The 15538-nt window shown below is 37.5% G+C and overlaps 1 protein-coding gene across 3 annotated transcripts in view; it reads left to right on the top strand.

Moving 5' to 3' along the window:
• Positions 1–4397: 4397 nt before the first annotated feature.
• Positions 4398–15538, top strand: part of LOC145984909 (transmembrane protein 164) — an 89429-nt gene continuing 78288 nt past the window's right edge. The window contains exons 1-3 of one of the 3 annotated variants that reach the window (XM_083118296.1): positions 4410–4463; positions 7065–7185; positions 8468–8815. In XM_083118296.1, the coding sequence (XP_082974422.1) occupies positions 8498–8815 (318 nt within the window). In that variant the 5' untranslated portion in view covers positions 4410–4463; positions 7065–7185; positions 8468–8497. Of the gene's footprint in view, positions 4464–4662; positions 4785–7064; positions 7186–8467; positions 8816–15538 lie in introns of those variants that run through there. The other 2 variants (XM_083118295.1, XM_083118297.1) reach the window with 2 other exon arrangements.

Raw genomic sequence — 15538 nt, 5'->3', positions numbered from 1 at the left:
CGGTGACCACTTTCTCTCACCCCGAGCGGGAAACAGGTTACTTACTGGATGTAAATATTTCAAGCAGAATCCGAACCACTAATAAATACTTAAACAAACTGATTCCATGTAGCTGGTTCAAGTAAATAAACACACGTTAACTAGAGTTGGCCTTTTCTTTGCATTTTTATGCAATGTTACCGACATTTTGCACAGTACCAGTGACGTAGTGGCCGCCCCCGCAACCCTCGCAGTGCGGGGGGGGGGGGCGAGGTGTAGGTGCCCTGCAATATTCTCTCTCTGTGCCCCTGAAATTATATATAAACCAGAAATTTAACAGAGAGTATCTCATATTTTTAAAAGAAAATCGATATACGAAACGTAAATCTGGTTCCCAGTAACGTATCATATGACGTATACGATAGTAAGCAGCGTATTGTCCCAGCCATAGGGGCCCAGGTAATTTGACATGTGGGCCCCCTCCGAAATGCAGAATGAACTTACTTGCTCGTAGATGACCATCGATAGGAAAATGCTCTACGCAGTTTGTCGTAAACGTAGTGTAGTATGTCAAATCAATTGTCAACAATTATGAATCCAGTATGAGCAGTGTTCAGTTGCTCGCCCAGTCGATGCCTTATTGCTATACAATAAACAATCTAAAGTTGGTAACTCATGATCTTTTACCACTTATATTAGTTACACGGGATATTTAAAATGTAACTTCCCACCAAATATTTTCAAGGGGGCTCCAAGCCTTTTCATATTGAAATAAGAGCTGAGATAAATTTCCCACATTGTCCACACTTGTCATGTTTTACTTCAAAGGGGCCCCAAAATTCAAAAGGAGGTGGAGTCCCGGGGCAATTATCCCTTTTCCTTAAGGGCCAGTACCCCCTTTTCTGTAACGCAGGGTTGATGAGTTAAATGTTACCATTACGTATTTTGTGAAGTTCGTTTTTCTGATATACTATTGAAATTTCTTGCACATTTCTGTCGAACCAATTCTACTTTTCCAATTTGTTACGATTCTGTGACCTGCAGCGTTCGATGTGAAAATTTCTAGCTGCGAATTTCCTTGTTCGAGTTTTGGATCAACTTGAAGACAATGCAGTAGGTGGAGGAGGATGCTTATGCAAATTATCCTAGCTGTGAGGGGATGCATTATTATTTTTTTCTTAGCTGGGGGATAGCATCCCTCCTTCGTCCCTCCCTCCCACACATACTTCGAGCTCTATTAATAAACGGTTCTTGTTATATGAGAAAGTCTTTAAGAAATATATGTTCCGTGGTCTATCGAAAAGAAATGGCATCGTTGAAATTTTGAATAATGATATTGAGGTCCCCTAACATCAAATTTGAACATCGTGTCCGTGTGGAAAAACCTTTTTGGGTGCCCAGTCCTTCCAATCGGCATTTCATTGAGTGGCAGATTTTCAGTGTATAGTGCCCCATCGCCACTTTATTATCTATCTATCAAAATTGGAGTCCTCTGTAATTTCTGCAAACTCTAGATTGTCAATGGTGACCTAACATCACAAATTGACTTAGTAATGTTAGGTCACCATTGACAATCTAGAGGTCCAGTTCAACCCCCAAAACTGAAATAATAAATTTGCTTGAGTATATAACCCACTATTAATATTAGGAGGCTAATGTGAGTGACTCTTAAACTTGGCTTGGCGCAGCCAGAGTATGGTCTTGGAGTTGAGGGCGCATCCACTTAGAAACCCCAAAGGGGAGTGTTTACTATCCTTTAAATAATTCCCCCAAACAGTATTTTTTTAAATTGAATTTTTGTTTTAAGTTTTTAAGTCCACTTTATGCACAGATAGGCGAATCGGGACTGGACCTACAATTTAAAGTGGAATCCGAACCACTATATGTCTCTCCACCGGGTTTCGAACCTGGGACCCCTTGGTTACAAGGGAAGGACTTTACCACTACGCGATCGCGGAGTCCCAGTATTTTTTTAATATCTGTGCAATTCTATCTAACCTGATATTTTTTTTTAAATGTTTCAAGCAAAAATATACAAAGGATCACGAACAATGTGTTTGGCTGCGTGAAGCTTCTCCCTCCTCCAAAAGAGAATCCTGGCTGGTTGGTTGGTTGAGTTAGTGTTTTAAGTCCACTTTATGCACAGTAAGGCTAATCGGGACTGGACCTACAGTTTAAAGTGGAATCCAAACCACTATGTGCTTCCACCGGGTATCGAACCCGAGACCCCTACGAGAATCCTGACGTTGAAGTAAAAGAGAAATGTTTCCAATTTCTTCTTCCAGTTATCTCAGAGATTTAGGCCATCCTGATTTAGTTTCAAGAAGCTACTAATCTGATAAATTCGTGTCGATAACACAAAATTGGAAGGAAGAGTATTTAGGCAAAAGTAAATTTCTTGTACAGCTGGGGGGGGGGGGGGTGATTAGCTGACTATGATACGTGCGTCCCACTCTGGCATCATCTCGACATATATATATATATATATATATATATATATATGTGTGTGTGTGTGTGTGTGTGTGTGTGTGTGTGCTAAGGGGACCCCAGAGAACTGCGCTACGCCACTGCACAGTACTAACAACAAACCTGCACTTGGCGCAGTGTAAGGAACGCTGCGTGGTGTGTATTCCTTGCAAACGGCAAGCAACTTTGCCGCAAACATGGCGGCGATGCGAATCCTGACGTCACATGAAACCCACCTATAGGAATTTAACCTATGCACGAGCACACACACACACACACACACACAAGCTTTTACCATCGCATTATGGCCTTTTAATGCTAAACCTTGCCTAGTTTGAAAAATTAAACTGTTCTTGACCCGCCCCCACTCCACCAGGTACGTAGCCAGAAGAAGGGCTCGGGGACTGAGCCCCGTTGAATTCCTACAAATATCTAACTTAAATAGAAATAGTGTGTAGTAGTAAATAATTTTACTTTCTTAGCAGGATTAAACATCTTGTACAGTGCGATCCACTAGTATTGCTCGGCAAATTGTGCATGACTATTTTCATCAATTTTTCTCCTACATCTTATGTAGTCAGTGTTTTTTTGTATCCTGGTGCAGAAGTTGTCAACAGCTTGTTTTGAGTTTTCTATTAACTCTTGAAGCTCTTATTGGGTCAAATAAAGTGCACAAACATGGCGATGGACAATTTGCATGGTAATTCTCATGGATCCTACTGTACAATTAGTTGCAATGTACTGAGAAATCCATCTTCAGGGCTTTTAACACCCACTTTTTTGTAACACCATTAAGCCTTGTTTCCATGATATGAAAAACTAAATATGCTGACCAAGGCAGTCATTTATTTTATTATAAAACATAAACTAAACTTAACGTTTCAACCTTCTAGCAAGGTCTTCTTCAGACTCTGCACTTTTTTGCTTTTAGATGTCGTTGGCTGATAAGGGATGATCCACCCCGATATAAAATTGTGGTTTCAGGCGCCTGCCATCCCTAGTTTCGGCATCCAATCGCCACTATTGACTTGCAATGTATCGGCAATTTATTCTGCAAACACTTAGAGGTAACACAAGTAACGGATAAAGTATGTGGGAGTGTCAATAACAAAATAAAAAATATGCTAGAGAATGAAGTTGGGTAGTGCAATTACATAGGAAATAATGAATCCCTTCCGTAGCTGCTTGGAAGTTTGGACGGCTTGAAAATACTTATTTTTTTCAGAGCATAATATTATTTGACTACGGTGATTAGATTCCTTTCCACAAAATTTCTAAGTAAGAGTATTATGGGGGCAACTGCCTCCTCTTGCACCCCGTGCGTACGCCTATGGTTCGTTGCCATACCCATATCACTTGCAAAAGTTACAACAAACTCTTCATCAGAACCATCCATCGTAAGTTGAATGGTAGACGACAGAGCGGGATGGGCAGCAGGTGCAGACGACAGGAACGCGCGGGAAACAAAATCCTCGCCTTTGATTGGATAATTCCCTAGATGTGGCATGGCTGCAAGACTAGTCTTGGCATAGCTGTTTATAAAAAAAATTCTCGAGGTTGGGGCGGGGAATGGCCCCATCGCACTCCAATGGATCCGCATGTATTCTCTCCTGCAAGTACGTACAAGGCGCTGTACTGCAACTTCATTATAGTGCTTATTACGGTCGCAGACACATCTATTGTCAATCCAGCGAACTATATAGTAGACATGTTTTACATGATTTGTCACTAGATGGCAGAAGCATGTTGAAGCATTGACGTGCAATTCTCCACTCATAAAATGCGCACATTAAAAGTACAATCTGATTTATTTCCAGTTTTGTATTGCACCATGAATTGTATAATGAAAGAAAAATACTAAAATTAATATAATATTTATGATTCACACTATTACTTTATTTCTTTCATGACTCTGATTTAAAGAGCAATTGCTTATGTTGGTAAAGTGACTTGCGTAGTGAATGGCGCATAACGTCGTCTGTATTTTGCTTCTCGCAATAGAAATTTGTATTCATAAGGTTAGTGAAACAATTATTCGCCATTTATGGTAATTTAGCCATTTTAAAAGTAAATTTCTCGATATTTCTTGTCAGCTATAAGAATAATCAGGTGTTTGTTAAGTCAAAATAACATTTTTATTTGAAAAAAATCGATGCTGCAGGTTAGCAATTCGCTTCGAATTAACTGTTCGGAAATGCACAGACAGGACTTACAAATCTCGAATAATGTATATTTAGAAATTAATGAACGCCCGTACAGTGCAAGAGATTTTTACAGAATGTTTGTTTATTCGCTAAGCTATTCCTGAACATCTGCATCCTGCATCGTTCTCGGTTCTTGTAAATAGAATATTGGAATTTATTGTAATCTTGTTGTTTCTGTTTGAAATATTGCCCAATAAAACATGTATTTAATTATTTAGTAAATTTAAATAGTGTTTTATAATGCTACTGTCATATTTTTGTGTGCTAGGTATAATACCGGTTTGCAGTAAATTCTGTATTAATATTTGCCTTGCGGTAGTTTACATGTCTTCGAAACTAAATCCGGTGGCCGAACATTTTTTTCACATGATTTTTTCCAGGCATTTAAATTTAAGATGAAATTAATACCATTCATTCAAACTGCTCGTGGTAATAAGGATTTTGTTGGGGAGACGTGGTACAGGGAACAGCATTTTGCAAGGGATTTCCGAACAAGAATTTCTTGCAAACGATTTTAAGTTTTTCATCTTTTGACACCAGACGTGTCATACGTGATATTGAGCTAGGCCCAAGTTCCGATTGTTGAAGTCCGAATTCATTTGTGGTAACAGTTTAGTATATCGGAAACACATTAAAATCGGATATTTTGTGTTTCGCATGGTTCGTACTTACGAATTGTGTATTGCGGAACATGGTTCAAGGTGCCATTATGCTTTTTACGCGAAAACAAACACGATTTTTCACATACAGAGTGATTTCTTTGATTCCTTTCCTCGCTTCCGTAACACAATATGGCGGCCACATCTTGACACGTTGTGGGTATGCAGTGTTTCCGACCTTCTTCACCGAAAAATACCTACTATTGTGGGTACTTATCCGCTAAGGGCCGAACACCTCTCGCTCGTTTATTTCCTTAATTTTAGCATTGATACTTACCTATTCTGCATTGCGGAAGATTCTTTAAGGTGTAGTTATGCCTTTTTCCATAAAATAATGTCAACTTTTCATATTACGAGTCATTATCTGTCTTCCTTGTTATGCTTGGCTAACAGAGAATATGGCGTGCACTCGTCATGGATCATTGCGCGTCGTGCTTGACCGAAAAATACGTACTTTCGTGTTCATTAAGTCATCACAAACCATTGACGGATAGCTCCAAGAACCATTCACGATAGCCCCAAAAACCATCCACGATAGCCCCAAAAACCATTCACAATAGCCCCACGGACCATTTCTGGCAAGGTTGGGTTAGGTTAGGTAAGCATAGTTAAAAAAAAAATTCTCGTAAAAAAAAAGAGGCACGTTTGGAATCACTGGCGAGACCGCGTGACTTTCGATGCTCGCGCCATCTGCACATACATAATGGAAACAACGGCCTAATGTTACAGAAGATGCAAGTTCCTTACATATCAAATGATTATTTCTTGTTCTGCGGCATTCTATGGTGAAGTTTTCAGTTTCCGCGAAAGAAAATACCTCCAAGAACTTCAACAATACTACAGAAACTGATTTCAGTAAGTAGTTTCCCCTGTAAATTTGAAGAAATCGGTTCGGGCGATAACGGATAGTTACCCTATCGTGTTCGTCACCGGTGGAAATTGAACATTATGCACGCGTAGCTGACGGATAGCCAGGCTAGCTGACAGATAGCCCTACGAACCAGTCACGGATAGAACCATGAACCATTATGCACGGTAGCTGACGGATAGCCCCACAAACCATTTCTGATAAGGTTTGGTTAGATTAGGCAAGCATAGTAAAAAAAGGGGGGGTTGGAAACACTGACAGGGGGTTACGTCATGAAATGTATGCTGCATCCACTTTAGGTACGGGAGGCAAATGAAAACAATGGCAATTGTGCGTCAGTGAGATATTTCCTTGAAAAATACATGATTTCCCGGTCAAATATATTCGACTATGAAAGAAAATACCTCGACGAACGTTGTAAACTCATTTCTGTAAGTAGTTTCTTCTGTAAAAATGAAAAAATGTGTTTCCGATATATGAAACTGTTACCATAATAATATGAATTGGGAGGAAGAAAAATGGTCTTTCTTTTGTATGTGGATGATATTTGCTAGTTGCATGCGAGTTTATTTTCAAGTCCGCTTTATGCACAGAAAGGCTAATCGGAACTGAACCGACAGTTTCAAGTGCGATTCGAACCACTCTGTGCCTCCACTGGGTTTTGAACCTGGGACCTCTAGTTTAATGGCAAAATGAGAGCAGTGCTTAAAAATGTGCAACACGTGTGAATTAATGTTTTAATTCGTTTACTGTCGTCTTGGATACGAACTGTTGCTGCTATATACTTAACGTGCATGGGTGCAAAGGGGTAATTTGTAGTTAATGGTTTCGTTGTTAGGTTAGGGCTCTTATCATTAATAAAATATCCCTAAATCCTTTCATTGTTAGGTTGGGTGTGGCTGGTTATTCTGGTCTCAAACATGAAACCCCCTTTGAGCCTGTCATGAAAATCTACGAGAACTTGTGTCACAGTCAGCCAGACAATCTACATTTCAACTCATAATTCCTGGTAAATATAACTTAGTGAAGCTTTTAAATTCGCTAATTATTTTCTCGAAGCTTCGAACTTACTCCCACAACCGTTTCCAGTATTCTAAAGCACTCCCTAGTACTCCTGTAAAACTTGCGGAAAACCGTTAAACATTCGGAACCACTACCATGATATAAAACTGTTAAGTAGGCCTACAACTACAAGTATTTGGCTCCATTTTACTTCGTTTTATGCACAGAAAGGTTAATCAGGACTGGACCTACAGTCTAAGGTGGGATCTGAACCACTATGCCATCTGGGTATTTCCTTACCCATTATGCCATTCAAAATGCTTTTTCAGCAGCTGAACCTGCCTAAAAATTTGTGTGTGGGAATTGCACAAGAACACTGGAATAAATTAAAGAATGAAAATGGTAACTTAGACCCACTATGGAGTTTTCTTTTTCACAAGTGGACTAGGCCACCATCTTTAAAATTTAATGTAACGGAAAACATCAAGAATCTCTGTGAAAGCAATTGTGATTTTGATTTGTCTGGTGATATTTGGGATTCATAATTTTTAAAAAAGGTGATCAAATTTTTTTATCTGAAATAATAATAAAACAGACTTCTTATTTCACAGTTCAGTTGCTATATTACAACAAAGTAACATTGACAACATCCATTGTATAACTGATTCTTTTTTGTTAAAAATTTTTAGCCATTGTTATAACTGTATCTTTTATCAAACTAAAAATAAATGTCTGATGAAGGGAGAGTGTGTTCTCCTGAAACGTCACAACGAAATACTGTTTTTATGCTTTTAATAACCATAGACTACAAGAGAAATAAATCTAGACTTGAACTCTGGATTTCTTTCCTAAAACTTATTCTATTGTTGGCCATTACAATCCAATCATAAGCATGTCTGCCCCTTCCTTCAGTGTAATGTTAAGAAATTATATACAGAAGTTGAATCACTTTTAAATTAGCGATAAATAATAATTATATAATAAACATTTTCATTATTATAATTTGTGTTCCACCTTTAGCAGCACCGGTACCTCCCAGCCTTGTAATCAAGGAGTTCCTGGTTTGATTCCTTATTGAGGCACATTGCACAGTGGTTTGAAACCATCATGAAACTTTAGGTCTATTCCTGAGAAATCTATCTGAGCATATAGTGGACTGAAACAAAAAACACCCAAAACCCTAATTGCCGTGTAATTTCACTAATCTTAAAATAAATGTAAATGTGTATTGAAAATTGCCCCTTTGTACACAAACATTGTAACTTACCTTTCTTTTCTTCTTATTTTAGATCTGGTGAACTCTAAAGAGTTAAAGCACCATGTTAGAGTGGGCATATATTGGGGTGAACAGCTCTGTACCAGGAAATGGTGGTCCAGCATGCGCCAACTATTTGCGTCGTGACGTAAGGATTTCAGAGAGCGTTGGAGCCTTGATTTGGGCTGGATGGCTTATAAAGTGTGGATACAGTAAAATAATGCTCCCAGAGAAGTATGCGTATGTGAGGAAGGATCGTGCCGGAAAGAGAATATTACTGGTGCTAATGTCCTTAATATGGGGCATCGAAATAGGATTCAAGTTTTCCTCGAGAACTGTGATATATCTTTTAAATCCTTGCCATATTGTAACTGCAATGCAGGTAAGTTTTTCATTATTTGTAGCATTGGTAGTAATTTATTACATAACAGTTTGTAATGTGTGTGAACTTTTTCTTCTGTAAAATTTTCAGTTCAATTCCAGGGTTGACAAATTGTTCCCAAGAGTCATAATATTCATGTTAAAATGTAGCTTGTGGGCTGAAACTGCCAGACAGATGTATATGTTTACGATTATAATCGTAGATTATAATAATTATTGTCATGTTAAAATGATATTCCCTGTAAACGCTCAAGCATAGCATGCTCGACGGTGAGACTCGAACGAGTATGAGCAATCGAAAATGGTCGCATGCAGTACTCTTCTCATAAAGAACACCCATTTCCACGTTGGAATTCGGAACTAGGACCTCTGACATCGCAGCTTACTCTGCTAACCATACCACCTGCATTTCTCCTGATGTAGTATGTGACAATGTAAGCACAGAGGTGTGAGTTATGAGTAGGGAGACAAATTTATGGTAAATAAAAACTGAGGAGAGAGGTAAATAAAATGTTAGATCAGCGGTATATACCAGCGGTGGAAAAAAAAATTGGTACACACTTTTTCATTATGAGAGGAAACAACATACAAAAGAGCTATAAATTGATAAACTACTTCATTTTTATATACTGTACACATACACAAGTACTTAGCTGTCCAACCAAAAAGAAAACATCAACACAAAATCACTTCATTTCTAAATTGCATATCTCAAGTGATTTATTAATTGTATGTATTTAAAGGATATCCTTGCTGTCCAACAAATAAAATAATCACTACTGCACATACACAAACACATGTTGAAAATCACATGATGATAAACAAAATTCATTCATGATTGAACACAAATGACACCATTGTTTCCCTTGAGGTGGGGGAACAGACTAATCTTATCACTGCTACAGCTAGCAAGTTCAATGAAACTGGAGGTTGAGTAGACATTCGGGGGAAGAAAGGAATGCAGCTTGACAGGGAGTGAAGTTTTCGAACAGATTATGTGCATGGGAAATCCAAATTTGCAGCATCTTCCTGATGCGATCGAAGATAAAACATTCTTCAGCTGCAAGTGGTAGGAAACTTTAGGCAAACGTTTCATTACAAATCGACAGTTTGCGCGCACAACCTCGATTGCCGGTTTTTGCCTGTTTTCTACTTAATTTTATGATATTTCACGGCTATTTCCCGAAAAAGAGTTTATTTCGTGGATAAGCACGCATTTTGCATTACTTCGCGAATAAAACTCATGCATATTTCATCATTAGGGGTGTAGTTACATGCAGAATGTTCAAAATTTCATCTTTTTTTCACATTTCGTGCAACGCAAAAATTCAGTGTCCCTAGTTACGAGTGTGTAATATTTTTTTTAAAGCCTGTACATGAAGATGTCTGCATAGCCAAATTATTAATGCTCTTGCTCCTGGTGTACATGTGTGTGTGGGGGGATGGGGGTGGAGTCCCAGGTTCAATTCAGGGTGGGAACTTAAAGTTGTGTGTTTTCCCAGCATCATGACGACACTGGAGAGCTACTTCACGGTGGCTACTCACCAGGAATTCTGGAAATTATGTGAATTATTGGCTTTGGGAATTATGTGTGAATTTCTCTCCATAGATGAGAAAAATTACAACTTTTATTAATCCAAATTCCATTGAATTTAGACATAAATGAGCTAAGGCAAGTTTTTCACAGTTTAGATTTTATTTTTACTAAGGATGTCCTTTGCAGAACAATCTATCTGGCAGACAGAAGATTATTGCAAGATAACATACGTTGAAGTTGATTTGGTAAATTTGAGTTTAAATTCTTGTACAATGAACAATTTCTCGTAAATTCTTGTACAATGAACAATTTTTCGTAGATTAACACTATCCTGTAACATTCGTGACTAGTGTTTGTAAATGTATTTAGAGTCTGAGTATATGGAATAGCAAATATAAACTTCACGCCTAAATTAAATATTTGAAATATATATACCGTTTGATTGAATTGAGTTAGAATTTTTGGATACATTGGAATCACACAGACCTTTTATATTGTTAATATATTTGCGAGTGTGTGTGTGTAGGTGGTGAAAGGCAGAAATATGTAAGGTTGAAATAGAGAAAACACCTGCTTGCATCCTAGAAATTTTGGAATTTACCTTGAAAACTTGTGAACATTTTGTCATGGTCCTAGAGTGGAAGATGTAATGTACTCAGGTCTAGAAATCCAGATGACAGCTGGAAAAAAGATTCGATGCACTGACCACACAAATGTAACCACTGAACTTTTTCTGAAACAAACCTCCACCCTCAAAGTCAACTTCATAATAACCAGATCATGGGCTAAGAAAAGATGCTCGGTTGCCGAGCGCATTAAGTGGTCAACTTGCAATCTCACCATCAAATTTCTCGGGTTCATCTCTCAGCCTGGGTGTGAATGTGTTTTTTTTTTTTGTTGTTTTTTTGTGTGGCTTTTCATCAATTACATCTAATCATCATTACCATAATTATCCAAAAGCAGTGGTACAAGCAATATGAAATTTTGGCCGATACTGAAAAAGTGCCAATATAAAAATTACCGATGCTGATAACCGATAGTCTACCGATCCGGTACAAAATTCCAAATAGTTCATTGATCCCCTTAAATATGTGTTACCAGATGAACATATATTTATTCATTGCAATACGAGAGAAGCTGCATATTTAAACATTTATTACTTTAAAAGTACACAATGTATATCATCCACAAAAAATACAACAAATTGGCACAATATTGCACTAAATTGTAAGATAATTATAGATATATATCAGATCAGTAAATTTATCGTTAATTTTACTGATCCACCAATATGCCTATATCAGCCAATACCAATAGAGTACAGATTGATCTGTCCCATCCCTGAGCAACACTAAATAACCAAGACCCAAATTACAAATATGAGAGGAAGAAAGAAAAAAAACCTTCTGGGGAAAATCCTAGACTGCTTTTAGATACATCCTTCTGTAATATAAGTTCATTTTATTGTTTTTCTTTTGCCATAATGAGCAACATGTTGGGCATGACCAAAGACATTCCAGACATGAGGTTTAAGGAATCAATTTTATAAAGGGTCACCAGTCATGTGGCCATTTAACCACCATCTCAGATTTTTTAAACTTCCCTACATTTGTTCCTAGCGTCGTCGCCTTGTAATCAAGGGGTCCTGGGTTCGATTCCCGCTGGAAAACACATAGTGGTTCGGATCCCACTTTAAAAACTGTAGGTCCAGTCCCGATTAGGCTTACTGTGCATAAAGTGGACTTAAAACACCAACTCAATCAATCAAATCTACATTTGTTCCTCATATGGGTCTTAACAAAAAAATGCATTTTTTTAAAATTCTTGGATATTTAATTTAGAAGATACAGGGATGTAAAGTTTACTGAAACACTTATTCAAATGAAAAAAAATAGGTATCGTACATTCATTAATTCAAGATTTCAAAAATGTGCATTTATTTTTAGAAATATGTGAACTTCATGAAATTTTGAACATCCAAAAATTCTCTGTATATCTAAAGAAAGAATTAAAAAATTTAGGGGTCAATTTCAAAATAATTTGTTACCTCAAGCCTCAATTTGGAATTGGGTGAAAATTGCTACAGTGATAGCTTAATATATGTAAATTAACAAGGCCAAAATCCAAATCAAGAAAATGTGGAGAACCCAAACTACACTTGTTAACCCCTTTCACTGTGACAAGTGAAGACTGGAACACTCAGCTCCTAAAGTGGCATCAATTTTTTTGTTTGTACCCTTTTTGAGTTATTTGTGCTGTAATGTTTTTCTCCTTTTTAACCAAATCAATGAATTTCATTGATATAAATTTTAAACATACAGGGTTATTCAAAAGTTTGGCACCATGTCACAACTCCCTTATTAGTGCAAATAGCAAAAAAAATCAACAAGGGGAAAGTTGTTGGGTATGTAATGTGCATGAATTTTCAATGTAGAATATGCTGTTGAGGCTGTACCCTGTACAAGCCCCAATGAGGAAGGAAAATGCCTTGTTGCTACATCCTTGGTATTTTAAGGACTCATTTACGCCACTGCAAAACCAAACTGTACTTGATAGAAAAGTTATCTAATTATCTTCATTTCTGTAGTATAGTATTCATCATTTTGCAGTTGTAAGAAGACCAGACACTACCTTCTGCTAAATACAGGTGTTCATTCTGAAGCACCATTCTGTGTTGGATAACAATTTACAAATAACTTCTGTTCAAATACAGCACTACTTCACTCGTTTAGGAAAATTATCACCACTAAACACACGGCCATGAAAATTGCGCCGGTGCCACATATGGGAAAAGCAAAGTGAGAGCAGGACAAAAGTCGCTGGTTCTCGCACACTGTGTGGCAGCAACCGGGCTGTGTTGCCTAGTTCGACCATCAGACCGACCTCTCTCCGAGGCACTTTGGTTAGGGTGACCAGACACACACATTCAAAAAAGGGGACAGAGCATGGCGAAAAAGGAGGACAAAGTCATAAAAAAGAGGACACTGCAAAAAAATGGCTACATTTGCCAAAATTTGGCTCACAGGTGCTTTTCAGAAGATCTCTTTCAATAACTTCATCTTACCTTTAAGCAAAGAAAGCAATCTCCTAATCTGTTTTTTAACAAATTACAAAGAATATCTATAATTTGAAGCCCAGAATTTTACTCCTTTTCTAATTGTTGGATATTAGACTGAAATATGTCCACAAGTGAATGCAAATGTAACAAGTAAGATTTGCTTAACTTATTTCGAAAAGCCAAATTAAAATTTCAGGTAGTTTAGATTGGGTAGAGAAATATGATTTCAATGGCACAAACATTTCTAGCACACTTTCAACAGCAGGGGAAAGTGGCAACCACATTACACTTTACCCCATATTTGTTTCTTCCATCTTTTAAAACTGGATATTTTCTTCCAAGATCATTTTTAAATTTACACTTTTGCTTCGTTATTTCATGAAAGTAATTATTACTTAATAATCAAAATTCTCACTACGCATTTCTGTAAAGCGTATGTATAACTCGAAAAGGAACTGGCCGACCTCTGTGGTGGAGTGGTTAGCACACCGCGCTACAACGCCAGAGGCCTCGGTTTCGAATCCCGGCCTGGGCATAGGTGTCCTTCATCAAAATCATCATATCATCGCTCATACTCATCTTCGCAATTATCCAAAAGTGGCAGAAAAGCAAAGTAAAATAAACCAAATCAATCAACCGAAAAGGAACTGCACAGACTACATGCGTTCCAGCAGTCTCAGCACTTAATAGTAATGACTGGAGTGCGGAAATTTGTCTATTTGCCTTTTTCATTCATATTCATATTCTTTATTTCCGTTGACCCATGTCCATAGGTATGGAAATCATCATATAACAGTACCTACAGTAATAAAATACTAATACAATTTTAGACAATGATTACAGTAATGATTTTAAGAATTACTACATGAAGGAAATCCAAATACAATAATAAAATATTAATACAATTATAGACAAGAATTAGAGCAATGATTTGAAGAACTTCTACATGAATATGAAAAACTAAGTATGCTGACCAAGGCAGTAATTTATTTTATTAAAAACATAAACTAAACGTAATGTTTGAACCTTCTAGCAAGGTCTTCATCAGACTCTGTATCAAGTACAAAAGTCTTGTTACCATTAACCTTTTGGATCCCAAGCGTCTCGAACGAGATACCCAACTGTAACCCTCACGGTCCCAAGCGTCTCGATCGAGATGCTGTGTCAAGGTCATAGTTTTTACGTTATAACTTTTCTATTTTTGGCTAGAATTTCGATTTTTTTCTTTTATATTGTTCCTAACACATGTATTTAACAGAAATGTTTCTTGCACCTTATTTTTTCTTCATGAAAATGGAGGTGAAAAGGCAGGAAAAGGGACTTCTGTTTTCAAGGGAAAATATAAATTTCAAACATTTCAACAATTTTTAAAAATAATTTTTGGGTTTTTTCTCCCTTCCCCCTCTATATATACGCCAAATTTGCATAAATTTTGCATTTTGTGCATTTTGAATTTTTTTTGGGGGGGATGCGGGGGGAAACGCCATTTTTTTAAGAAAAGTATTTTTGAGGGGATTTCCCCCCTTTCCCCCTCCATATGTACGCCGAATGTGCATAAATTATATATCGTCTGAATCTGTGATTCATTCTGCGTACAACGGTATATCTTTCATATCTCTAGGGCATTTAGTTTCTGAGCTATAGTCATTTCAAGGGACCGCTGCATTTTGAAGCTTGAATCAGTGGCATGCCCACCATTCCTTTTGGGGGTACAACTCAAGTTACATTGGTCATACGACAATGATGCAAATATTTTTGTGTTCCTTACATGCCAGCGATAATTTCTATGTGCATTTTGAACTTTTCATATTATTTTTTTCGGGGGGGCGGAGGGGGGCAAAACCCCATTTTTTTTAAAAAAAAGTATTTTCAGGGGATTTCCCCCCTTTCCCCCTCCATATATACGCCGAAGGTGCATAAATTATATATCGTCTGAATCTGTGATTCATTCTGCGTACAATGGTATATAGTTCATATCTCCAGGGCAAATAGTCTCTGAGCTAAAGTCATTTCAAGGTACCGCTGCATTTTGAAGCTTGAATCAGTGGCATGCCGACCATTCCTTTTTGGGATGTACAACTCAAGTTACATTGGTCATATGATGATAATGCAAATATTTTTGTGTTCCT

Source organism: Lepisma saccharinum, chromosome 3, assembly GCF_977018435.1.
Source record: "Lepisma saccharinum chromosome 3, izLepSacc3.1, whole genome shotgun sequence".
Classification (NCBI taxonomy): Eukaryota; Metazoa; Arthropoda; class Insecta; order Zygentoma; family Lepismatidae; genus Lepisma; species Lepisma saccharinum.
The sequence above is the reverse complement of the archived record's forward strand: the minus strand, read 5'-3'. Positions and strand labels throughout refer to the sequence as shown.